General features: G+C 43.2%; 1 protein-coding gene across 1 annotated transcript; it reads right to left on the bottom strand.

The window, feature by feature from the left end:
• Nucleotides 1-2,311: 2,311 nt before the first annotated feature.
• faah2b (fatty acid amide hydrolase 2b) lies at nt 2,312-20,521 on the bottom strand. The gene is made up of 11 exons (XM_015344734.2): nt 20,170-20,521; nt 16,635-16,717; nt 15,927-16,063; nt 15,424-15,633; nt 14,329-14,448; nt 11,787-11,922; nt 11,047-11,164; nt 10,681-10,800; nt 10,194-10,305; nt 6,076-6,264; nt 2,312-3,749 (listed from the first exon to the last, which is right to left on the bottom strand). Exons 1-11 carry the CDS (start codon nt 20,353-20,355, stop codon nt 3,574-3,576), a joined length of 1,587 nt encoding a protein of 528 aa, XP_015200220.1. The 5' UTR covers nt 20,356-20,521; the 3' UTR covers nt 2,312-3,573.
• Nucleotides 20,522-27,140: the final 6,619 nt, after the last annotated feature.

Genomic DNA, 27,140 nt, shown 5'->3' with positions numbered 1-27,140 from the left:
GTGTCTGCTGAGGTGGATGAAGCTGAGGACCTGCAAACATGAACAGCACAGTATGTAGAAAAGACATACAGAGAAGGAGATAGGAGAGAGACAGCAGAGTTTAAGCAGATAGCTTAACCACCTGCACTCCTCATTGATAAACTGACATGTCAGGTTAATGGCTTTGAGGGGCACATAATAAGGAAAATATGGAAAAGGAGCTGCAATTTTCATTAAAATCTGCCAGAGAGATGCTTGTCTCTTTTTCAGTTTTGCAATTGGACACATTGTTGTATAGAAAGTGACAATTATTTCCGATTAGGAATCCTGAAATCAGTCTAAACTGTGATACTACCTGTGGAAAATGACGTCTTTTATTAAGAAATTCCAAGATAAAGATCTGCACCTACTTCTGATTAGATTAGGGTTTATCAAAGGTAACAATTAGAGTACGAATGTTTAATGCAGTTTATGAGATTGGGATTTATTTCAAGTGTGCATATCAGTTTGTAAATACTATTTTTGTGTGGCGCCTTGATGTTCAATTTTTCTTTAAGCAAAAACTTGCCTTTTACATGACTATTTATGATTTCTGAGCTGTCAGTGGTATCCATGATCATCACATCAACTGTCCATTCAAAGCCAACATTGCTGTTTACCTCAGGCAGAGAACAGGTCACTGGAATGAATTTCAGTCAAGCTCTACCCTCTTGTCTGAACTTACTGCCCTATCACAGTGCCCTCCAGAATCATTGGCACCCTTGGTAAAGATGAACAATTGTTTATCAGCTTGATCTTACGCTGAAAATATAAGAGAAATCTAACCTTTCAGTGAGGTAAAATTATTCAAACAAAAAAAAAAACATTATTCTCAAAAACACGTGTCACGATTATTGGCACCCCTGCATTTAGTACTTTGTACACCCTCCCTTTGCCAAGATAACAGCACTGAGCCTTCTCTTATAATGCTGGATGAGGTGGGACAACACATATAAAGGGACCTGAGACCATGAGAAGTTGACCCACAAATAACCTGTAGATGGACACAAATTCACAGGCATAATTACAGATCAATACAGATGACCCTGTGCCTTCCAGTGTACATTTGAAAACGGACAGTTCTCAATCTAAAGGAGACATAAAAATCTAGGACACAAAAGCAACTAATAGACTGTGTAATTACCTGGGGTACTTTTTTGCCTTTAGTCTTGAACAGGAGAGTATGGAGACTTAATTCAAGTATTCAAAATTCTGATGGGTGTGGAAAACTGTACATCTGCTCAACGGACCTCTACTATAGACGATCTCGTGGTGCAAGAGGAGACTGTTCCAATTGCGGGCTCATGTGTGACAGGGAGCCAAGACTCACCTAAATGTAACCCGAAGATCAGGTCATCTGTGACCAGAGAGAAAATCCTGCTCCAGGATGGGGTCATCTGAGGGTGCCCTCTTGCCCCAGGATGGAGCTGTCTGAGGCTGGGGAGCCCTCTTGCCCCAGGATGGAGCTGTCTGAGGCTGGGGAGCCCTCTTGCCCCAGGATGGAGCTGTTTGAGGCTGGGGAGCGCTCTTTCTCAAAAAGCAGAAGCCCCTGATGGAGGGGAGACTCTCTGCATCACAGCAGCAGCTGTTGCATCACACTGCCACCTGCTGGATTGTCTAAAGCAGTGACTATCGACCCTGGATGGGGTGTACTGGTTTTCATTGTTTAATAATAAAAATAAAAAAAAATAATAATAATACTAATAATAGGTAATCACCATTGCTAATTGGTATTTTAAATTGTTCTGCTTGCCTTTGTTTATGTTTATGCGCTCGGCTCTGAGAAAAAGTGCTAGAAAAAGTGCTATTATGGACATAGATGTCTCCATATAGTCCCTTATATGAAAAGATCTGCTGAGTTGCCCTCTCAGGTCACACAATGCAGGTCTTCTTAGGATCACGAGGGTCAGGAAGCGTCACCTGTAAGGGCATCCCAAACCCTGTCTTCAGCATCCCACTGGATTTAGGTTTTATTGCACTGGAAAATGTGTAAAATTAGATGTTGTAAAATTGGGATTTTGAGATCCTAACACAATAGTAAATTAAAGTAATTTGAAATCTCTACCCAGTTTAAAATTTTAAGTGATGCAGACAGTTATCAAGGTTAAAGGCACGGTTAAATGACTGAAAAGCCAGCTGGGTGTCCATTCCTGCGACTGTAGTGTCTAACTGAACATCTCATTGCCTCTGATGTCTCAGTCTGTTTGTAGACACTACAGTCTGCTTTTCATTTTTTTGTAAATATAATACTTTTGATTGAATGTTAGAACATCAAAATGAACTGAAGAGAGCATTGTTTATTAGCCATATTGAGATCTTTATTAATCACTCTTATTATATTTGTACAATTCTATTGGCCATTTTTTGTTGAACTTCTAAGGAGTACCTTACAAAAGTACATTAATGGATCTCTGAAAAGCAAAATTCATTCCATGACTGAAAGTAGACAAAAACACAATAAGGTGACACAGTCACAAAGTACTGCAGACATGCAGACAGACCTCGTTAGAGTAGTGCAGACAGACAAACCCTGTGAGAGTAGTGCAGACAAGCCACCAGACAGTCCTCCTGAGACTACTGCTGACAGAAAGATAGTCATAGTGACAGCAGTGCAGACAGTGCTAATAAGTGAACAGCAGACAGACAGTCCTTGAGAGAACAGTGCAGACAGACATTCACCGTGAGTAAACTGGAGACAGAAGACAGTACTCGTGAGAGTAGTGCAGACAGACTGACATACAGACAATTCTCATGAGAGTACTACTGACAGGCAGTCCTCGTGAGAGTGCAGACAGGCAGTCCTTGTGAGAGTGCAGACAGGCAGTCCTTGAGAAAGTAGTGCAGGCAGTTAGTGATTGTACAGCAGACAGACAGTCCCCGTGAGTATACTGGAGGCAGAAGACAGTCCTCGTGAGAGTGCAGACAGTCCTAATAATAATAATAATAATAATAATAATAATAATAATAATAATAATAGCTTACACTTATATAGCGCTTTTCTGGACATTCCACTCAAAACGCTTTACAGGTAATGGGGTCTCCCCTCCACCACCACCAATGTGCAGCCCCACCTGGATGATGCGACGGCAGCCATAGTGCGCCAGAACACTCACCACACATCAGCTATCAGTGGGGAGGAGAGCAGAGTAATGAAGCCAATTCATAGACGGGGATTATTAGGAGGCCATGATTGGTGAGGGCCAATGGGAAATTTGGCCAGGACACCGGGGTTACACCCCTACTCTTTTCAAGAAACGCCCTGGATTTTTAATGACCACAGAGAGTCAGGACCTCGGTTTTACGTCTCATCCGAAGGACGGTGCCTGTTTACAGTATTGTGTCCCCGTCGCTATACTGGGGCATTAGGCCCACATGGACCGCAGGGTGAGCGCTAACTGATAACTAATAAGTGAACTGCAGACAGACAGTCCTTGAGAAAGTAGTGCAGACAGTTAGTGATTGTACAGCAGACAGACAGTATACTGGAGGCAGAAGACAGTCCTTGTGAGAGTGCAGACAGACAGACACACAGTTAGTTCTAATGAAAAGCAGTGTTCATACAGCGCCAGGGTCCCTCCAGCCCCCGGTGGCCTTCTCCAGGTGCACTGCAGTGGCGATGGTCAAGCGGTCACAGTGCTTGTTGGCAATGACCTGCAGGCCAAGTGGCAGCCCTTCGCGGCTCAGGCCCACTGGGCACTGTGTCACTGGGAGCCCCAGGATGTTGAAGATCCCTGCAGGACAAACACATGCTCAAATGAAAATTCAACTGCAGTCACAATTCAATCTATGCACACAGATCCAGGTCATCACAGTGATTGTTTAATTCAGCCAAAGGATTTGTCAAACTTCCCAGCCTTAGACACGGGGTCTGTATCCATGATCAGTGACAGAAGCACTGCAAAATGAAATAATTACTCTCAAAGTTGAAATAATCCTGTGTCAGTGCTGGTGAGTGTTCATGCTGCAGCATTCCCTATATTAAACCCCATTCATCCTTTTCATTTCAAAGCTCTGATCTTATTAATAAACACTGACAGACCAGCTTCTTCACTGCATTGCTGCACTGTGGCGACAATTGCAATGCATGTTTGACAGAAAATCATCACTGCCAACAGCAAAGGGCCGCTTCAACGGATGTGCAGGGAAGCGGCTCACTCTTTCACGGAGTCTCCGGGTGGGCAGTAAGGGGTACCTTCAATTTACTTCAAGTAGGTAGCCACGTCAGCATGCGGAGGCTGCAAAGGAACAACTAATAGGTTTATTCCCTGCTGAAAAGGCAAGAAAGGAAACACAACGTTTCGGCTGTGCAGCCTTCTTCACACACCCAAAGAAGGCTCCACAGCCGAAACGTTGCGTTTCATTTCTTCTCTTTAAAGCATGGAATAACCTTTACTTTTTCCTTTGGTACCTTCAATTTATATGTTTGCACACAGAAATCATCCTCTTTATGATTTCTTATCTATTGCACATACCCAGTCATTGTTTACACGTCTGTATTGTTTACATTCAAACTGTCTACATGTTTACTTGCACATTGTCTATTGTTTGTTTGTACATTGTCTTGATGCACTGTTTGCACTTTTTTGTTTTTTACACTTGTTTTACAATTGAGAGACTTTCTGTAAGTAAGAATTCCGGTACCAGTACCGGTTACATATGGCAATAAAGTTCAAGTTCAAAGTTCAAGTTTAAGTTCAGAAGCGGCCCCTCTCCACATAACCTGCCCAGTCCCTGCACCCCTGGTCTGGTGTGCGTCTGCTTCAGTTTTAATGCTTTAGGTCCTGTCGTTTAGCGGTGAACAAGGCTCCTTTCACTGTTCAGTTCACTAAAGGTACGTGCTGCCGTTACTCTGCTAAAAAGGACCCTGAGCGTTCAGTACATTACCTTCCCATTTTTATAATCTTCATCTGCTGTTCAGCAGTGGATCGCAATTCCTTTCATCATTAATTACCTGCAACCTTTTAATTTGTATGAAACAACTCGGACAGATTCTTGCTCAGGACAAAGTTCTGAAAATAAGGAGGCTTCACTTAAAACTCTTTCTGGCCAGATCTAGGAGGGGCCCAACTCCTTCATTTCATTTGATCTCTCTGCAGCCCTTGGTTTGTAGATCACAGTGTTAGCTTGGGTTTTGGTCTGTCAGACATTGGTCTGTCTGGGACTGTCCTTATTCTTGAAGCCTTATCCTAAGTGAGGACATTTTACACTCACGTGACCACTAAAACTATAAGCTGCAGTGTACCTTGGTGTACCTTGGGGCTCAGCCTTCAGATATTATTTAAGCCCCACTTCTACCTCTGAGGGATATTACCTTTCAACACAATTGTTTTTTTACACTGACTTTGTCCAGATGAATTTATCTTTTGGGTTTTTCTGCCTAGGCAAACAGCTCGTCTTGCACAGATGGAAACACAAATCTTTTAAAAATTCGTTTGACTGTTATTCAGATGAAAGAGATGATGGCATTCAGTACCCAGCATCTTCCCACACAGACACATCGGGAGCCAATTTCAGTTCATTACGGGGGTTTTTTAAGCTTGTTATCAGAAACATGGGAGTTTTCTTTGATCCTAACCTGAAACTTGAGCATCATATCCGAGCAGTCTGCGGAGCATCTCAGACACACAGTTAAACCTAGAGATATGCTTGATCTTGAATGAGCCTCAACTCCACATCATGCTTTCGGTGTATCTCTGCTTGTCAGTCTGTCTTGGTCTTCAAATCTAAAACTCCAATTGACTAAAAACTCATGTATATTCCTGGGTATTAGGCTAGAAAGAGTAACATCGATGTACATTTGTTCATTCTCGGTTCGTAGTTAAAGATTCACATTAACTTCATACACTTAGGCTCCTACAGACCATTCCCAGTGCGACTGGATAGCAGCTTTAGTTGTCAGGCTCCCTCCTGGTACAGCTCCCCCTGGTACAGGTGTAATAAGTCTAATTTGAAAGCCATTTCATGTAAGAGTACAATGTTAAGAGCCTGAGCATGATCGAGTACAGCTGCAGTCATCTTGACTGCAGGTAATAAGACAAAGTTATGGCAAGCAGTTACCTGTGTACGCAAAGTTGAAGGGAGTGAAGAGAGGGTGGTGGTGTTTTGGGGCGATATGGGGGTATGTGGGGTACAGTAGCACTCCATCTGACCCCAGCATCTTCTCCAGCTGTGTCTCTAGCTCCTTTTTCTTCTGTAGCACAAACTGGCTGGGCTGTGCACTCTGAAACCTCTCCAATATCGCCAGTCCTACAGACAGACAGTCAGGGAGAGTCCAGAATGGTTATTGATCCATCAGCATTATTATATTCCTCAGAGTAGCTGCTGTGAGTTCATCACGGCCTTCCTGTCATTTTCTAACAGAGTGCCTTACAGCTCTGGTCCTAAACAGCCACAGATCCTGCATTTCAGCAGAACAATGAAGTACAAATAATAAATAATAATAATAATAATTGCTTACACTTATATAGCTCTTTTCTGGACACTCCACTCAAAGCGCTTTACAGGTAATGGGGACTCCCCTCCACCAATGTGCAGCCCTACCTGGATGATGTGACAGCAGCCATAGTGCGCCAGAACGCTCACCACACATCAGCTATCAGTGGGGAGGAGAGCAGAGTAATGAAGCCCATTTATAGATGGGGATTATTAGGAGGCCATGATTGGTAAAAGCCAGGGGGAAATTTGGCCAGGACACCAGGGTTACACCCCTACTCTTTTTGAGAAATAGCCTGGGATTTCTAATGACCACAGAGAGTCAGGAGAGTCAGGATTCATCTTTGCTGATGATGTGGCACTGATGGCAGACTCAGAAGAAGAACTACAGGAGAAAGTGTTCAAATGGCAGAGGAGTCTGGAAAAGGGTGGACTGAAAATGAATGCAGAAAAATCTGAAATAATGGTAATGGAGAGAAGAGGAGATACTATGACCAATGTTGAGGAGACAAATGGAGGAAAACTGAAACAAGTTGATGACTTTAAATACCTTGGATCAAAACTGGTAAAGGGAGGAGAAACACTGGAGGCAGTAAAACAAAGAGTGAAAGCTGGATGGAACAAGTGGAGAGAAATAACTGGAATAATCTGTGACAGGAAAATTCCCAGAAAGTTAAAGTGCAAAATGTACAAGACTGTGATTAGACCTGTACTACTATATGGAGCTGAATGCTTGGCAGTTGGAAAGAGGGAAGAGAACTTGATGAGAAGAACTGAAATGAGGATGTTGAGATGGATTCTGCAGATTTCAATGAAGGATAAGATCAGAAATGAAGAAATCCGTAGACGATGTAGGGTGGTGGATGTGGTTGAGAAGATGCAAGAGGCGAGGTAACGGTGGTATGGACATATCATGAGGAGGGACGTTGAGGACGTAACAAAGAGGGTAATAGAATTTGAGGTGGAAGGTAACAGAGGAAGAGGCAGGCCTAGAAAGAAATGGATAGATTGTGTGAGAAAAGATATGGAGGTATGTGAAGTGAGTGAGGAAGATGTGCTCGACAGAGACAAATGGAGAAGAGCAACCTAAGCAGCTGACCCCAGGACAGTCTGGGACTAAGGCTGTGAAAAAAAAGAAGAAGAAGACAGAGAGTCAGGACTTTAGTTTTACGTCTCATCCGAAGGACGACGCATTTTTATAGTATAGTGTCTCTGTCACTATACTGGGGTATTAGGCCCCACACAGACTGCAGGGTGAGCGCCCCCTGTTGGCCCCACTAACACCTCTTCTAGCAGCAACCTTAGTTTTTCCCACTAGGCCTCTTATCCAGGTACTGACCAGGCTCACACCTGGGTTGCCAGTTGGGTTGCCAGTTGAGTTGCAGGGTGATATGGCTGCTGTTAATATTACCCTGCCTTTTGAGTTTCGACCATGTTCGACAGTCAATTAACTGGTCTGATTATTTGGCTAAGTTAGCATGTTTACCCAATCCAATAATTTTATTAAGCAATGTTTTAAAGTATTTCACAGTGTGACTTGTGAGTCGGCTCAAGAGCCCCATAAGTCCCTGTGTGTAGAAGCATCTATTGTATCCTGCCACGAATACTAATTTCCATTTTTCCAGCAGTCTTGTTCCATTTTCAATCTTGAAAACAGGGTTTTGAAAGGGATACTGATACAAATAAGATCGTGACAGAAAGAGAAGAAACTCTGACACATCATAGGCAGGATGTTACTATAAACATTAGCTGCAGCTTTTACCAAGAAATAAGTTTGCATGATAAATGAAGAGCAGGCTGGGGTGGGAGCGTTAATTTCAGTCTGAAGAAGGTTGATAATGTCATTTTTGTATTTCAGTTTAGGAGGAAAGATAGCTTTTTTGGCTGTATATACAGTCATTTTCAATCTTACCAGTAAACTGCAGTAAATGCGATGCTTAGTGCGAGAAACAACGCCCAGCAGTAGTACTTTCCCTTGGGTGTTATTCTGCATGCATCACTAAAATCAGGAAATGAACATACAAACTGTGACCCTCAGCACATAGCTGGCAGTGGGTGACTGCTTATACATAGGTGCTGATTCAGCAATATCAGGATTCCAGCTGAGAAGGGAAGAGAGATGTCAGCACAAAAAGGCTGTTACTTAAATCACGAAAGATCTGAAGGGTGATGCACGAGAGCACAAAGACCGAGATAATGTCTGGGAAAAATGATCTTTCAGAACTGAAACCGACTGAGAAAGAAGAGGACCCATGATCTTCCAAGAGTAAAAAGGATCCTCACAGCTGTAAAAATCTGGACAAATTGCTCAGCTGTTTCAAGATGGATGAAAAGTCAGAGAACACATGTATCAATGCCTATTGCACCCTTGCTGGCCAATTAATTTACCAACATACCAAAGAAGTACTAAATCATGGTCTAATACATTTCATTAAAAACACAAAATGCAATGATTGCAAATATGGAGAAAATTACAGCCTGAATAATTCAGATATGTTTTCAGTAAGAAACATGATACAAAATCAAAATGGAAGCATTACAAAGCTAGTCTTTAGTATCACCTCCCACAGCATTTATCCCACACACATGATCAGCCTGTGGACAGAAAACTGTGGGCTGTTCAGACAATTCCTGAGCTGCTACAACCAGCCAGTTACCATAGTCTTTTTCCTTTCAGAAAGATTTAGAAATGCCATAAGACCCATCTTGCTTGTTTGGTAGTTTATTAACTTCCTTCCTTTCAACTTCCTTTGTTCTAGGCTGAAGAGATTTAACTCATTATCCTGCCTGTATATGACAATTAATTCGTGTTCCCTGTCATTTATATCTCATTTATGGTGAGCAAAGCCTATAAAAGTAAGATCTTACTAATGTAATGCAAAGCTTAAAAAGAAACAGACATACAGTAGAAGAAACTAAATAGACCCAGATCCCTTTAATTGGCAGTTTCCTGTGGCTCAATCATCTGTGTGATAAGTGATGTTTGTCTGCTTCCTGTATAGATCATCCCGCACTTGACTGTTCTACATGTCAGTTGCCAAGTGCCTGCACACCTCTAAGGCGTTTAATGGAGGATCTGGATCTTTATGAGCCCTCCTGTGTCTCAGTCAAGAGAAGGAACTAGAAGTGAAACAGTGGAAGACAAGACACTAGCAGAGGCCTTGAAGGAGACTCCATTAATACCACTTCTGTTGTACAGGGAAGACTAATATTCTCCCCTGTATGCAACCAAGCACTAAAGAAATGAAACGAGTCACAATAAAATACCATCTGTAAGTTCATATGAATGAGTTGAGGTTAACGCCATGCTGAAAAGTAGAAGGAGAAATCACTTCTCTATAGGGAAAAGGTTATTTCATTATACTTTTCAGAGTGGAATTAACCTCTACTTGTTAATTTACACCTTAAACCCTGACATAACTCCCCAAAGAAAAGCTTAGGAAGTCTAATATCACAGGAATAAACCTGTGTGGTTCCTCTGAGTTCAGGAATCCAGTGAAGGCTAATGTCCAAGAACCAGTGAAAAGGATTATATCCGATCGCCCTCAGTGTTATTAACAGTATTGAAGCAATATTATTAGTATTGATTGCCACACTTCAGCAGATTAGTAATGTCAAAGACATTCAATAAAGATAATTATCAGCATAAAACCGGATACTTGACAGAATTAGAATCTCTGTTATTGCAGAATATTCTCTTTATTATTGCCATTGGCTGGCACTGGTAGTAAAAGTGTGATTACCGATGGCTGCGAGGGTGTGTGACGACTGGCGCACGGTCCACTTGACCAGCTCCCAGAATGGCCATACTGGCTTCCCATGATCCCCCAGCAGCTCTGTGAAAGACTTCGGGCACTGAGGGCAGAGGGACCCAAGGTCACAGCACAGATAACACAGCCCTGAACACGCCCACCCACACTGACCTCCCGCCCCACACACACCCCTCGACACACCCACACTGACCCTGCCCCCCACACACAGCCCTCGACACATCCACACACACCCCTCGACACACCCACACTGACCCCGCCACACACTCACCCACACTGAAGCCCCCCACACACAAACGCCCCTCCACACACACACTGCCCACAATGACCCCGCCCCCCACATTGAACCCCCTCCCACACACACACACCCACCCACACTGACCCCCCCCCCCCCCAACACACACACACACACCCACCCACACTGACCCCGCCCCACACAGATACGTCCTGATAGACTGACCCTGCCTTCCTCGTCCTGTTCTGACATCATGGCACTCCAGATCTGGAAAGAGTACTTGAGCTGCGGTATCTGCACTCGTTGAACTTTGATTTCTAAGTCAGCTTCAAGTCGCTCCACTACCTACGGAAACGGAAAACACTTTGAGCTTTTTCTGACTTCACAGCCCTGAAACTCCAGGAGCCTTTTCTACCAGAGCTCCCTCATGACTGGCAAAGACTGGGGTCAGAGCACAGAGGCCCAGAGAGACTGGAGAGAATGAGAGCCAGTGTCAGAGCGTCCAGAGGTCCAGACTTAGAGGAATACTGTTTTAGAAAAACCGTAGTAGACAGTGACTTAATACCAGAGTCAGGCAAGCCTGCTCCTCACCTTTTTCTGTGCTTCAATTAATTGCATGTCGATGGGGGACACAAAAATAGAGCCGCCATCATGAGGAACCGAGAAGAACCTAAGCTTCTTCAAGTCAACGTCTGAGGACAGGTCTAACCTGCAGAGTACAGAACACATGACCAAACACACAAATGCCTTAACAGCTGGATCCAGAAGGAATCATGCACAAGTGGAAATTGCAGGGAAGGGCATTTCAAACTGAGAAGAGGAGGTGTTTCTTTAACCAAAGAGTTGTGGAAGTCTGGAACGAGCTTCCCAGCCATGCTGTTGAAGTAGATACACTGGATTCTTCCAGGAAAAAGCTGGGTGAGATCATTGGATCAATCAACACCTAAGATGAAAAATTGGCCAGATGAGTGGAATACTGTAGCCTTCTCTCATTTGTAATCTTTCTTATGTTCTTATTAACCACTGTAAACATGTTGATTTCAGCTTCTACAGTACATTCTACATCACAATTAATGTAAAAAAGGTTGAAATATCTTAGTATTAACATCACCTTGGTCACACACCTCCTGGCCTCAGTGCAGAGTGCAGTGAAGTGTCTGGGGTGCTGTGTGAAGAGTATGGGTGCAGTGAGGTGTGAGGAGTGCAGCTTACAGTGTTGGGGTGCAGTGTGAAGAGCTGTGGTGCAGTGAGGTGTGTGGGGTGCTGTGTGCAGTGTTGGGGTGCAGTGCCATGTGCAATGAGTGTGCCTTGCAGGACAAAGTGCTCTTTACCTCTGCGCGTTGGGCCCAGCCATAACCCGCAGCATGAGTAGCAGGTCCTCAGCATAGCGGCACATGGGACCTGTGCATAGGAAGTTATTCTGCAGACCAGAGGCACAAGGGAACTGACCCTCATTGGGTACAATACCTAACAGCACAGAGAGAGGCCCCACTGTTACACACCGTATAACACAGACAGTGGCTGCACTGATACACACAGAACAAGATAAGACGCCATTACACGCTGCATAACACAGAGAGAGGCTGCACTGATGCACTCTGAATAACACAGAGAGATAACATTACTCGCTGTAGAACACAAACAGACACTGTTGATATACTCTGTATAACACGGAGAGACACTGTTACACACTGTATGAAAGAGAGAGGCTGCATTGATACACACTGTATAACAGAGACTTTTACACATTACATAACCGAGACTGCACTGTCAACTGTATTAGAAGAGATAGAGCAATGTCATCCACAGGAAGTGGAATGGCATTAACTGAAGGAGTTTGGACAGCAGCAGTAGTGGCACTACGTGTGATGCCGACATCTCTTGGTAGCAACACACTTGACAGCCATTTCTAAGACAGTTGTAACCTTTTTACCTGTCCCATCTCTGGTTACAGAGCCATGAGAAATGTTGAGTGCCCTGAGGTAATGTTACTGTAGTGCAGAAACACCCTGGTTTCTCTTCATTTTCCAGAAGAGGGTGTCTCGAACAGACAGAGAGACGGGAGAGGCACAGATAGACCCCTGTGTGACCTCATTGAGGATGATATTCCTCTGGGCATGTCACCTGATTTGAATAAAGGTTTTACGACCAACATGTGACAGCTACCTCAGCCTCTGCAGCAGTAAGACTGGGCTTGGATGGACAGCGTTCTCGGACACACGGGGTAGTCAGTTGCGAGGGTAATACAAGAAAAAATACAAATACAGTATTGCCTTCCAAGGTACAGTATATATTACATCTGTGCTTCAAGGCAAAGTCAAAAATAAAAACCTCATTTTAGATCATTGTGGTGTTTTAATATAAACCATTTTAAATTGAAACTAAATACAATTTATGTAATTACTGTATAATGCATAAAAAATTGGACTGACTGAAATGTCGGCTTTTTAAATAAAAAAAAACTGAAAAATGGGAAACACTGAGACTGAAGAGGATACTGATGAAAAAGACTGGTGTTTATGCTGATGCATTATCTATATATTCGACCTGCTTTGTGAGGAGGTAGTACAAAAGAGAAACAGAAAATTCTACACTCCGAAGCCTGTCTTTTATCCATTATACTAACAGGCTCAATCAAGCTAGCTTGCTTAAAAAGAAATAAAAACTGTGCATTTCTCTGTTGCCAAGAAATCGCACTGGACATCACATCATCAGACCAGGAAAAGAAAACAAAATGGACTTCTTAATAATACTAATTGTCTGGTTGGCTATATGGAAGCTACAGATATCTTACATCTCCTAGACTATGAAAGCTAAAGACAGTCAGGCCCAGAGCCAGGCATACAGTAGAAGGCAGCAAAGAAGGTTCCATAGTGCCCTCTAGTGGTCTGGAAGGTAGTTGGTCTCTTTACATACAACTGCTTTTAGGGTATTATAAAAATACCAAAAATATTTCTTAAACATTTGCCAGGGAGAAGGGATGTTCTTTGCACATTTTTTTGTCTTTTGACTAATGTGCGTCAAGGAGCAATGTACCTTTAGCAGGCTGCAGGTGTTAACAAAAGGAAGAACCTTCTGAAATAACAGGCAAACTCCCAGGCCAGATAGTGAGATCTCTTGCAGAGCCCTGAGGAGGTGGATGGTTTGTTCCACTGCACTATGCTGCACTGATCTTGGGAACGTGGACTGAATGGACTTTATTGTGCCTGCTGTTCTGAAATCTTTTAAAGAGGTCTTGAAGAGACTGACTTCTGACTCCAGTTCTGAAACGTTAATTGAAGGACTTGTGTACTTGGATTATTATAGGCATATCAGGCCCTAAGATGACCACTTCTCAGCAGGGGCAGGTGGATGTGTTCTCTGGGTTACAGGAATTTAATACACCAGGGTGCACAATTTCAGTCCTGGGGGGGGCATAAGGTTTCTGGCTGTCTTCTCTTGTGCCCTTAATTACATTCAGTAACTGAACTCTGTGTGGTTAACTGGACAAGCCAGAGGCTTTCTTTGTTCTTATAAAGCCGACGGCGTGAAGAGATCTACAGTATACAACCTGCTGGACAGCAGCTCCTAAAGACTGATGTTGGGCTCCCTTGTCCCTCACTGACAGGCTGAGAGAACCGAACATCTATAGTCTTAAACAAAGTATAGTGCAAGAATTCAAATTCCCAAGCAGGCTTGTTAAGACTCCGCAGTGCAACACAAACCAGGAACTTGCAAGGAAGAGGAAAGCGCATTTAAAACCAAGAACAGACGGGACATCTTTACACAAAGGGTTGTGGGAGTCTTACACTCTTCTTGTGTTCCAGTGCCACTCCCAGGGTGAATGTAAAGCACAGGTAACATGTGGGAGGTGAAAGAAGGTATATGTCTGACCTGGAGTGGGCTTGTGTCCGAAGATGCCATTAAAGAAAGCCGGGAGACGGATACTTCCCCCAATATCGGAGCCAATCCCAATAACTGAGCCAGCACTGCCAAGGATACAACCCTCTCCACCTGCAGACAGGGAGAAAGAGAGGAGCAATCAGTACTACACTGTAGTGTTAATACTGTCCCTTTCTGAACACAAGGAAAGTAATACTACAGCTCTGTCTGATTGCAGACAGTATATTGTATGTACACTGTGTTGATAGTGACAGATGACTATGTATACCATACAGTATATACAGTAGGAACAGATATTGTTAATACAGTTATTGCATAGAGAGATTGTTTTGAGTATACAGTGTGTTGTACAGGCAGTGCATTGTGCTTACAGTGTTATACAGGGGACATTCCTTATGAAATCAATCACTTTTTGATCTTATCTATTGTTTATCTTATTAATTTATCTTTATTAATTATCTTAACAAATGTCCATACTTTTGCTAATTGGAAGGAGAAGTTACTGTCGTGTTTGGACCTGAATGACCAACTAGTACTCTAGACAGAGGAGAGCTCAGGATTCAATCAACTTCACTCACAGGCTCATACTTCTTATCTCACTCATATCTTACACAGAGTCACTGAGCTGTGTATGAAACTTGTGTATAGGAACACTGTGTATACTGCATATATTATGCAGCTGAAGTGCATTTACAGCCGAGACACTTCTTTACCAAAAATGATTGTGGAAGAATGGAACAAGCTACCCAGCCACATTGCTCAAACCTTATACCCTGGCTTGTTTTAAGACTCAGCCGGACAAGATCCTCAGATCAACCACTAACTACCAAAAGGGCTATATAGGCAGAATGGCCTCCACTCATTTATAAACTTTCCTAGGTTGTATAGTGAAAGTGTGCAATGTTCAGGTACAGTGTGCTACATAGTGAAAATGTGCAGTGTTCTGGTACAGTGTGTGCCGTAAGGGGACAGTGTGCCGGGTTCGGGTACAGTGCGTGCTGTACAGGGACAGTGTGCAGTGTTCAGTGACAGTGTGCGCTGTGGTTGGACAGTGTGCAGTGTTCAGGTACAGTGAAAAGTGCTGACCAGAGCTCCCTCCCACAATACGATCGGTGCTGTAGGGGTTGTTGGTGGTACCATACAGCCAGTTGCTGGACTCCAGCCACATGCAGACCTCACTGGTGTTGGTAACTCCTAACGGTATGGCTCCTGCCCTCTTCAACAGAGCCACAGCCGAGGCATCACATCGTGTGATTAGCCCTCTACGAGACAGCAGGCCCGAGGTCTGTGGCATTCCTAGAGAGAGAGTGTAACACTGTCCATCACTGGTCAAGCCAATAAAGATCACTGAATGTGAGAGAAAGATGGTACAGGGCAGAGAGAGATGCTTAATACACTCTACAGCCACTGAGACACAGTACCAACAGATACCAGTAGTGTAGAGAGTGTGGAGAAAGAGACACTAATACAGACAGACAACGTACAGGGGCAATAAGGAGACCGTAAAAAAAGACAGAATATGAGTATGAGAGACCCAGAGAAAGCTTATCCAGGCGGGCACCAATAACAGAGAGCCAAGCAGCCAGTACCCTGCAGAGCGAAAGCCTCCTTCACCGAGAGGGGCACGCCCAGCAGAGGGAGCCGGTCCTGCAGGCTGTCCTCGTCCCCGCTCTCCTCCCGCACCAGCCGGTCCACCTGGGCCGCCTCCTGCAGGGCTGCGGGGAACCTGACGCAGACAGCACAGCGCAGCGTGCGTCAGAACAGGGCCGAGCACTACACTGAGCGCTGCGAGAGCCGTTCAAAGGAACACACACACACTGTGAGAGACTGTATAACAAAACCAACGCCACGTCCACTTTCTTAATCATTAAAGCACTAGTACTGAGGGAGAGGTGTCCCGGGACAGTGAGGTACAGAGAGGTGGGAGAGGTGTCCCAGGACAGTGGGGTGTAGAGAGGAGGGAGAGGTGGGAGAGGTGTCCCGGGACAGTGGGGTACAGAGAGGAGGGAGAGGTGTCCCAGGACAGTGAGGTACAGAGAGGAGGGAGAGGTGTCCCGGGACAGTGGGGTGTAAAGAGGAGGGAGAGGTGGGAGAGGTGTCCCGGGACAGTGAGGTACAGAGAGGATGGAGAGGTGTCCCGGGACAGTGAGGTACAGAGAGGATGGAGAGGTGTCCCGGGACAGTGGGGTACAGAGAGGAGGGAGAGGTGTCCCGGGACAGTGGGGTACAGAGAGGAGGGAGTACCCAGGGACAGTGCCATACAGACAGGGACAGTTGTCCTCTAGGGAGATGCTCACCTGTCCTTGACCATTGCATTGATCAGCGGATTCACCTCCTGTATTCTGTCAATATAGGCCTGGACCACCTCCATACACGACACCTGAAACAGCAACATTCCAGTCACACAGTGCTGCACAGAAAAGGCATTTAGAAGGATTAACCCATGATGATCTAAGATGTCCTTGCTTTTTTGGGAAGAAGCAGGAAAGCACATGAGGTCACAAATGAGAGGAGGCTATTTCACCTATCTAGCTCATTTAGTAGATACTAGCTAATTGACAATGAGGATCTCATCCGACTCCATTTTGAAGGAAGCCAAGGTATCAGCTTTCACAACAAAGGCAGAGTGGTGGCACTGTAGCTAAGGCTCTGCCCATGTGGCCGGAAGGTTGCCGGTTCAAATCCTGCAGCTGGCAGACAAATCCTACTCTGTTTGGCCCCTGATCAAGGCCCTTATCTCCAAATGCTCAGGGGGTGCTGTATAAATGGCTGGCCCTTCACTCTGACCCTGTCTGTGTATCTCAGAGAGAGCAAGTTGGGGTATGGGAAAAGACAAATTCCTAATGCAAGAAATTGTATATGGCCAATAAAGGTGATCTTATCTTATTCCACACTCCCACAACCCTTTGGGTAAAGAAGTGTCACCTGTTTTCAGTATTGAATGCACTGGCATGATGTTTTCAGTCCAGTTTCAGTTTTGCTGTTCATTCATTAAAGTCCCCAGGTTGACTTTGTGAGCTCCTTTGAAGATTTGGAAAATTTGTATCTGGTCCCTGAGCAGTCCTCACTGTTTAAGTCTAAAAAGGTTAAGTTCCATCAATCTGTCAGTGTAGGACATTCCCTTAAGATACAGAATGTATCTGGATGTTTTATCTGGACTACACAATGGCTGTGTCTTTTTCATAAGATAAGGATCCCATTACTTTTAACTTCTTTCCGATGGTACAGTATTTACCTTTTTCTATTGTTTTCCCACATCGTAGATATTGAAACATAAGGCATTGCTATGAAATGTCTCCACTTCACATTAAAGAAAATGATATTGCTGCCATGAGATATTGGTCAGTTCAGAAATGAGCAACCAGCTCCAGATCTAAACTTATAGGAATGTCCTATACTGACCAGTTAATCTTTCAGTCTTGAACAGAGAAGATTACAAGGGACCCGTTTTAAAAATTCAAAATCCTCAAAGTCAATGGAATTGTTTGTTCAGAATCATGACCCTCAGAACACAAGTAGAAACTACAGGGAAGAACATTTAAAACTGAGAATAAGAGGTGCCTGGTACTTTACACAAAGGGTTGCAGGAATATGGATAAAGCTACCCAGCTACATTGTCTAAGCTGACACTATGTCTTATATTTAACATAACTGCTGGATGAGATCTACATATCAATTACCTCCTAGCAAGTTAACGAGCTTGAAAGGGTGAAGCAATTTAGGTTAAAAATGTTTCAGTTCCGAAACAGTTCTCAAGGATAAAACAACATGCACGACTGCAATAATGATGTACTTATATATCTCTAGTTGAACATGCTACTTAAGGAATTATACATTCCTCTGTTGTAGTCTATGTGGAGTTATGGATTGCCAGTTTATACTACATAGTATATGGACTTATGATGTGCCAAATAGTATTGTAAATTGCCCTGGATACTGCTGTTTATTTGCTTTTTTGCTACATTTGGCATTTTAAAAATCCTTGAAGGCATCAGACTTCACTTTGTGCCTTAATCAGATTACTCCAGGGATTCCTTGTACAGTTTCACAGTACTTTGTACTTCCCTGTGAATTTCAGGAAAAATCCGTGAACACTGCCCTCTTTCAGTGTCCAATGCAAGGTTCAAATGCACTGAACCCTGAGAGACTCTGGTATTCTTTGGGAGACATTGGAAGATTTTGTTCTGCTCTTAATCCACTTTAAATCCACTCTTAAATTTTGAATCCACTCTTAAAATGAAAGTGTATAAAATTTTATACACTTGTTTTGCTTAATTATACCAGCAGCCATATCACCCTGCGACTCACAACTGGCAGCCCACTGAAGCTAAGCAGGTGTGAGCCTGGTCAGTACCTGGATGGGAGACCTCCTGGGAAAAACTAAGGTTGCTGCTGGAAGAGGTGTTAGTGGTGCCAGCAGGGGGAGCTCACCCTGTGGTCCATGTGGGTCCTAATGCCCCAGTAACGGGGACACTATACTGTAAACAAGTGCTGTCCTTTGGATGAGATGTAAAACCGAGGTCCTGACTCTCTGTGGTCATCAAAAATCCCAGGGCGTCTCTTGAAAAGAGTAGGGGTGTAACCCTGGCGTCCTAGCCAAATTTCCCATTTGCCCTTACCAATCATGGCCTCCTAAAAATCCCCCTCTATGAATTGGCTTCATTAGTCTGCTCTCCTCCCCACTGATAGCTGGTGTGGGGTGAGTGTTCTGGTGCACTATGGCTGCTGTCGCATCATCCAGGTGGATGCTGCACACTGGTAAACCGCTTTACCTGTAAAGTGCTTTGAGTGGAGTGTCCAGAAGAACGCTATATGAGTGTAAGCTATTATTATTATTAATCTATCGTGGTATATTGTGAATTTATGTACTCAATGTATTTTGCTGTTTTATTGCAAAGTGCTTTGACATTCTGTAATGAAATGTACTGTATAAAATGAATGGTATTCCTTACAACTAAAAGAGTAATGCAAAAAACAATTCGCCTTGGATATTACCATCAACAGTGATACACACCAACAGAGACAATGACTAACCACAAGGAAATACAGTACTATGTCCTTTATGAATATTTCTCCTTTCTTAGTTCAGGTGGGTAGCTGTGTCAGCATGCGTAGGCTGCAAAGGAACAAGTAATAGGTCTATTCCATGCTGAAAAGAGAAGAAAGAAAACACAACGTTTCGGCCGTGGAGGTGTGAGGAGCTCCTGAAGAAGGATACCTGAAGGAGGCTCCACGGCCAAAACGTTGTGTTTTCTTTCTTCTCTTTTCAGCATGGAATAAACCTATTACTTGTTCCTTTCTCCTTTCTTGTTTGATGCGACTCACTGCTTCAAAGATTACTGAACACATACTAGGATCCTTGATCCGCCTGTTTCGGCACCACTCGTTAAACGGTTAAATTATTATTAGTGGCAAGAGGAGTGTTTGGCTGACAGTTTTATGCAATGCTTTTACACTTGTGCCATATACTGTACTGTACAAAGCGTGTTCCTTACAATCGGAGTAAAGCACCTCTCAAAAGTAGGACAGCAGTGCCACTCCGGTACAAGAACCCACAACCAACGCAAGGTTGAGCCGTCCCGACTCTAGGACACTACAAAAGTCCATGATCTTTCTACTCATATTTTAATTTGCAATTTCTAACGATTCTGTAAATAATAAAGGGGAACTTCGACAGCATTCACCCTCTCACAATCCGCTCTGCTGCTCCTCTACACGACCTGTCCTTGCGCACAGACGCTCGCGAACGCAACGGCAATAGGAAAACACAAACCCGGAACACGTTCGCACTGCCGCTTCGGGCAGAATTCCCACTCGGGCACGGTCACGCACCTCCCTGCGGCGGATCTTGCGCGCCAGCTGGACCCCGGACAGCAGCAGCAGAGGGTTACTGACGGGCGCGAGGCGGGGCAACCCGGGTGGGCGTCTCGGTCCGAACAGCCGGAATACAGCGAAGAGGAGCCAGGCGAGGCCGCGCAGCCCCCACACAAGACAGCGTTCCAGGTAGCTGAGAGCCATGGCGACAGTCGCCCTGTGTCAGGAAGCACCTGATTCCTGATAGTTTGGGGCTGTACCCTGCAAGCTTATCTAGTTGCACTTCCAGGTTAGAGTGCAGCAGAGCCGAGCGGCGGTCTTTACAACTGCCCTGTTCTGTGAGCGAGTGGCGTGAAGCTTGCAACAGCCCGGCAGTGCTGTCATTGTTGTGCCGGTCTTGGTTTGGCAGGTTCAGATTGGTGCACTGATAAAGGCGGGAGCATGGGAGCTTTTAAACATGATTGCGCTCACTTTTATTGCGGCGGATCTAGGCCTTTAACTGTTTAACCGTCCTCGACAGGTAAGGCTGCTGTAGCTGTGAGCACCTATTACCCCTGATCACACACACTTCTAGAGTTATGGTGTTATTAGTTTAGTAAGAGTTCTGGTCCAGGCACTTCTGCTGCACACTAAAGCACTGTACTCGGACTGCTCCAGTAAATGCTAGTAAATGGTAAATGACAGTACATACACCTGGTCCAAAGCACTGTGCATTAAAACACAGGCTTTATGTCATTAAGTCCTCATAATAATTTTTATGGGCACCGCATAGGCTATTTACTGTAGCCTCGGGTAGTGTATCAGATAGGATTTAATGTTGGTGTCATTAGAGGGCAGTAGTGTATAGATAAACTCTTTGAATTGCATACATTGTTCTGTACAAACAACATAGCTCAGTGGAGATAAACATAACATTAAACAGTGTGAATTGGCTCTCCGTGAAAAGTCAATAAACATGTTCGGAATAAGTCGGAAATTATGTCCCACGTCATTATTCCCAGCATCCACGTTACAACGGGTAAAAATTGAGATGACAATGTGCCCCCTATTTCCTTGTAACCCTGTGCATATCAGTGACTGGGACTGACCACTGGGCGGCAATACTGAGCCCTGTTTGCTGTAGATCAGCCCAGGTAGCAGCGCCAGGAGCGTGGGTGCTCTGTCAGACTGCTACTCCCTCATATGATATATATACACAATATATGATTTAAAAACACAGCACACACAAAGCAGTACACTGTTAAAAATAGCACATCACAGAGCACAGTTTAAACACACAGAGCACGGAGTCAGAGCAGAGAGATGAGCTGTCCGGAGGACCTCATGGTCTCTGGGGTGTTCGCTCCCCTGAAGAGTTCTGAGTTAAAATCTGTCGTGCGATGCTCATAGCTCACTGTCCTCTCCACCCAAGCCATTATAAGAGCAAAATCCTACTCTGCTGTAAAGCCAACAGCAATGAAATGATTTTTCGTTATTAAGACTGATAATGTAGTTTTATCTTCTACAGAGTATATCAGTGTTTAGTGTTAGTGTCCCAGGTCTATAGTCCCACCAGTTCACTTTCAATCACCTGAAGTTTAAGACCTAAGCATGGAGGAAGAACTGGACTGATCAAGGCTTCTGGTCTGGACTAGGAAACCCTTGCCTGTGTCAGTGGGTGGGTCAAGAACAATGTCTTGGTGCATGAGGGGGCAACACTGTCACAGGCTCCTGGAATAAGCTTTCTGAGATCAGTATGAGCCCAATGGCTCAAACCAGGCAGGGATGAGGAGAGGACACAGTCACCGGGCTTGAATTAATTACCCTTCACAATTCTGGCCCTGATTAGTAGCCCATTTTGCAGTTGCAAGTTGGGATATATAGATAAAAGTGTAAAACTGAATTTAAAGGACATTGTGCTAAAACTGTGCAACACACCTGTTAGACTTAATTTAGAATATGGTCTATGATTTTGGTTGCTCCAGTACATAAAATATATTGGATATAGTATATGCATTAAGATGAGGCGAGTAAGTGAATGTCTTATTCTAAAAGGCTGAAAGAACAGAACCGTTTTCATCTTGAACAGGGGAAATTATGAGGGAACCTCTGATATGGGTGTTCAAAATCTCCAAAGACACTGACACAGTCTGCCCACTCTGCCCTTCACAGTACTTTGTGAAGGTTTTCTGCTTTAAAGGCACGCTATAAAATAGTTTGATTTTTAACCCATCCATGTTTTTAAGAGATGAAAACAGTTAAGTAAGTTATCAATTGGATGCTTTAATGGACGGTTTCTTTAGAGCTTTGTGCAAGCCTGCAGGGGAAAGTGTGGCAGACGTGTTGTTCCTGGTGGAGGTTGTTCGGATCGGGAGGGACAGCGGAGGGACCTCATGCTGGCTGTGGATCAGCAAAGAGGAGTTAAGCTGGAGGCTGGAAGGAGAGGAGCGGTGACTAGCTGTCGTTGCTCACCTGCCGGCAGGAGGCCATTAAGGATGAGGGTCGGAACATCAGATGACAGCTGGATTCCATCTGATGACAGCAACTCCTGGCCAACAGCAGTAGTCAATACAACAGTTGACCAAGGAAAGATCAGTAGATGTACAGTGCCCTCCTTAGATATTGGGAAAATGAAGTCAAAACGTCTATTTTTGCTTTATAAAGCAATTCAGATTGGAGAGGAAAAGTGAATATCTCAGGCTTGATGCATGGAAAGAATTTGCAACCAAGTAGTATGTTTTATACTACTTTACGTTAATTTATCCAAATACTTATGCTCACTAAAAATGGGGGGATGGAACACAAAAAGTGGTATGCTTCTAAAATGTGGAAGCATACTGTATATGCGTAGAAATACCCAGAAATTAAAGATTTTACTTTACCTTTACTTACAATGAGTTGATTTTGTTATGCCCAGTTTCTGTCATATAGTTCTGATTATATTCGACATTTCTTTTAGCATCCTAATTGCTTGCTTTTCTTTCGTAGACGTTTCTCTAGTCTCCATGTTGGTTTAGGCCTACTGACTCCAAAGGGAAGAGCAAAGGCTAAATCCAACTCTACACATTCACAGCTCTTTTATGTGCACAACCAATGCAACAGGAAACACCAGACCAATAAGAAACACCTGGCAGCCAATTGTCCCAATACTTACAGTATGCCCACCTGAAATGGGGGGATTGAACGCCAGAAGTGCTGTTACTTTTAAATGGTACAACATACTGTACAGTATAAGTGCAGTGATACCCAGAAATAATAGCTGACATTATGTACTTTTGCCTCATATTAATCTTTTCTAAGCAAATCCTAATGGCCTGAGTATACAGCAAAAACAGCAGTTTTGACTTAATATTCCTAATACTTATAGAGGGCACGGTATATACTGTAAGAAGAAGTGTTTCTTTAGCCTCAGTTACTGTGACATCCTAAAAAGGAGAAAAGCATTAAAAATAGTGACGTTAAAGAATGTTTGGCTGTTTAATGAGGAAATTAAGGGCCTGAGAGCTTTGAGACTCCTGCCATGCTCCTTCCTGAGCAGCCCAACAGCCTCAGCTGTCTGCGTTTCTTGGTGAATCTCTTTTGCGATGTGAAATGGGCAGCTGTTGGCTCTGAGCCTCACCTGAACATTCTTTATATAATGAAAACAGGCTCTTGGGCATAAGATAAGACACAACCCCACAGGTAACTGTGCTTGAGGAGACGTGGTGAGCAAAGCAGTGCTGAAAATATGAGAGTAAATTAGCCTGCCATAGTGCAATAACAAAACAGGATTCTCAAGTGGCCATGTTACACTGCATGCTCAGGGAGCCTTATTAAATTTGGCCTTTCTTTTTTCTGACACTGTATATGCCTGGTCCCAGAAACAGAGCACAATCTGCAGTGTTTCTGAAAGCTTTTCTAGGGCGCTGTTTTCTCACTAATCTATTTAGATGCACTACTAATGCAGAGTTTGACCTGATGCTGAGGATATTACCTGCTGCCTGCTATCAGTATTCAACAAATTATTCATGCTGTCTTAATGAAGTATGCATGAGGCTCGGCAAAGTGGGGCTGACTGTGTGACCTGAGGCAGGTGAGTCTCAGTACCAGGAAAAATCTCCAGCAACTGGGCCAGGTACACCTGTCTAACCTGGAACCTGCAGGCGCTTTACACAGAACAGCAGCACATAATTAGCCATGGGGAACATCGAAAGAGGGTTTAAAAATAGGATAATAACAAAGGCAATGGAAATAGTCAGGGCAGGTGTTGACAGCAGTTTTGTGTCATAGTGCAGTGGGACATCTGTGGTGTTTGTGGGACACACACAAAGCTTGGTTGCATTGCTGGTGACCTGATCTTCTCTGGGACTGTCTCAAAATAGTCCTTCAAAATTTAACCACATCATACTGCACCTTATCACCTGTCTTTCCCACGGTAGGGAGTTCACTGAAGGTCACCAGGTTTAAGTCCTTGACAATCGTAAAGATGTACTGAAGTGTTGCAAGGCACATCATTACTATGAGGTTGCTGCATACTTTGCTCCCTGGCACCCTGGCTTATTATAAAGCTTTTCATTCTTATCAGCTGTAATATTGATCATCTTGAGCTTCTTAATCTCAGTTTTCATCAGAGAACTTTGAACTACACGTCTTTTGCAAGATCTTCTCACCACAAGCTCTTTGAACAGCTTGGGAGATTACACAACAGCTTCCTGGGTCCTAGACAGACACCAGCTCTGTGGAGCTGTAAACACTGTGAGGTGAGAGGCACTGCCAGCCTCTGCAGAGTATAGACAGAATCCCATAGCTGCTGCAAACTGCCCTATCCAGGGCTTAAGATCCTTAACTGCCCTTGTCTGGAGTAAAGATTCTGAACTGCCCTACAGTATCCAGGGCTTAAGATCCTTAACTGCCCTGTCATGGAGTAAAGATCCTTAATTGCCCTTGTCTGAGGTAAAAACCCTTAACTGCCCTATCCTGGAGGAAAGATCCTTAAATTCCCTATCTTTTGGTAAAAATCCTTAACTAATTGTCCTGGCCTGGAGTGAATTTAAAGGGGCATTTTTAAAACATGTACTGAATGCATGAGCAGTGATCTCTATAGCTGTTCTCTCCTAAAACCAATGAGCACCCATTGTGTCTTCAGTAGACCCCAATATACAGTGCCCTCCATAAATATTAGAACAGTAAAGTCAAATGTTTATTTTTGCTCTGAACAGAAACAAATCAGATTTGAGATGAAAAGGTTAATATGAGGCAAAAGTACAGAATGTCACATTTTATTGCTGGGTATTTCTGTGCTAAAATAATTAAACACTACACATTCACCTATATTTTATGTAAACATTAGCAGAAGTTATTCATTTTCTCTGAGCATATGACATTTTTTCATCATAATTCATGATAATTGTTTAAAATATCTCATTTGTGATTATTGTACACTATACACAGTGCCTTGCAAAAGTATTCAGACCTTTGCACAGTACAGGTTACTTTATAGTTTACAGTCAAGGCACTTTCAAGTAGCGATTTATATACACATCCTGCTCTAAACTATAAAGAATTGCAGCAATAATTGCTGCCAAAGGTGCTTCCATGAAATATTGAGAAATAGGTCTGGATACTTACACAATCAGAATAGCTGATTTTTAAATTTAATTTTTGCTGAAATTTATTATAACTTATCTTACCCTTGCCACTTTTGAGTTTGAGCATCCAGGTTTTGAATAAATATTAAGTTTAAAAATAGTACAATATATGCAGATTTTTTAATTTGTTAGAATGGTGCACTATACAGTAGGAAGGATCTGAATACTTTTGCAAGGCTCTGTACATCTGTTGTTTAAAAAAAATACTGTTGCACATCTCAGTTCAGCAACTAGTGAAAATAAATGTGCAGCCATGAATACTGTATGCATCAGTTACTGAACTGCAGAAAGAAATAACAAGTTCTGTGATTAGAGATCACTGTCGTATGCAAACTCTGCTTCAGGGATTGATGAGGCTCAACTCTCATAATTAACAGAGATGTAATTGTTTTTGATGGTGAAACATGATGTAATATAAAATCAATCCCCAAAACATTGAGCACTGTGTATGATGTCACCTTCATACAAACATTAAGTTTTTGTTTTTTTTTGTCAACAGTGAAATGTTAATTATTTTGGTTTTGTAAAAATAAAACAACAGGCCATTATACAGTCCACATTGTCCTGAGATGCATTGTTTTGCTGAGTTACAGCTCTGTTGCTGTAACTGAGCAAACCAAAACAAAAGTTGGGCTTCTGGATAACATCTCTTGATTCCTAGAGTTCAATCGGTAAGATGCTACCAGGTCTGGGGGATTTATGCATTTTGACTGCTTCTAGTAACCAAAACACTTCCCCCTCAGGTGCTGATGCTATTGAATACAGTATTTTACCTTTCCACTGCTTGAGGTATGTTGTTGACTTTTTCCTTAGTGAATACCTGTGTGAAATATTCATTTAGTACATCAACCATTTCTCTTTCATTGCCTATATGTTTCTCAGTTTTGTCCCAGATATATTTTACTTCTTTCTTGACAGCTCATTTGCTGTTGTAGTACTGAAAGAACTTTTATTATTTATTTTAGCCTCCATTGCGATATCCCTTTCAATTTCTCCTGTGACCTTTGGCGATTTCTTTTTAACCTATGTTTGCAATTCATTGCACTCTTTTACTTTAACGGCATCCTGTTGTTTTTTTAAGCATTTTATAAAACACTCACTTGTTTCTTATATTTTTCCTAATTGATTTTTAAACGGTTTAGTTCAAGTTCAAGTTCAAGTTTATTGTCATTACACTCATATACATGGTATATGGTATAAAGAAATGCTATTTAGCTACAGTAACCCTCGGACATAAGCAGTACAAAGAGAAAACAACAACAACAACAATACTATTGTGTAGCAAAAGAAAGACAGAGACAACAGGTAGTGTGCAAAAAACAACAACAGACGATGTGCAAAAATCGTCTGTTGTTGTTTTCTGTAAATTCGTATTCTGTCTTT

The sequence above is a fragment of the Lepisosteus oculatus genome, chromosome 1 (genome assembly GCF_040954835.1).
Source record: "Lepisosteus oculatus isolate fLepOcu1 chromosome 1, fLepOcu1.hap2, whole genome shotgun sequence".
NCBI lineage: Eukaryota > Metazoa > Chordata > Actinopteri > Semionotiformes > Lepisosteidae > Lepisosteus > Lepisosteus oculatus.
The sequence above is the reverse complement of the archived record's forward strand: the minus strand, read 5'-3'. Positions and strand labels throughout refer to the sequence as shown.

What these genes read in the sequence shown, in the direction of transcription:
- faah2b (XM_015344734.2), bottom strand. Translation starts at nt 20,355, where the DNA reads ATGGCTCTCAGCTACCTGGAACGCTGTCTTGTGTGGGGGCTGCGCGGC. An exon ending in AATGCAATGGTCAAGGACAG is followed by an intron (nt 16,064 to 16,634) that starts GTGAGCATCTCC and finishes TGTCTGCGTCAG; the next exon opens with GTTCCCCGCAGCCCTGCAGG. An exon ending in ACACACCCTCGCAGCCATCG is followed by an intron (nt 6,265 to 10,193) that starts GTAATCACACTT and finishes GTCTGTCTGTAG; the next exon opens with GACTGGCGATATTGGAGAGG.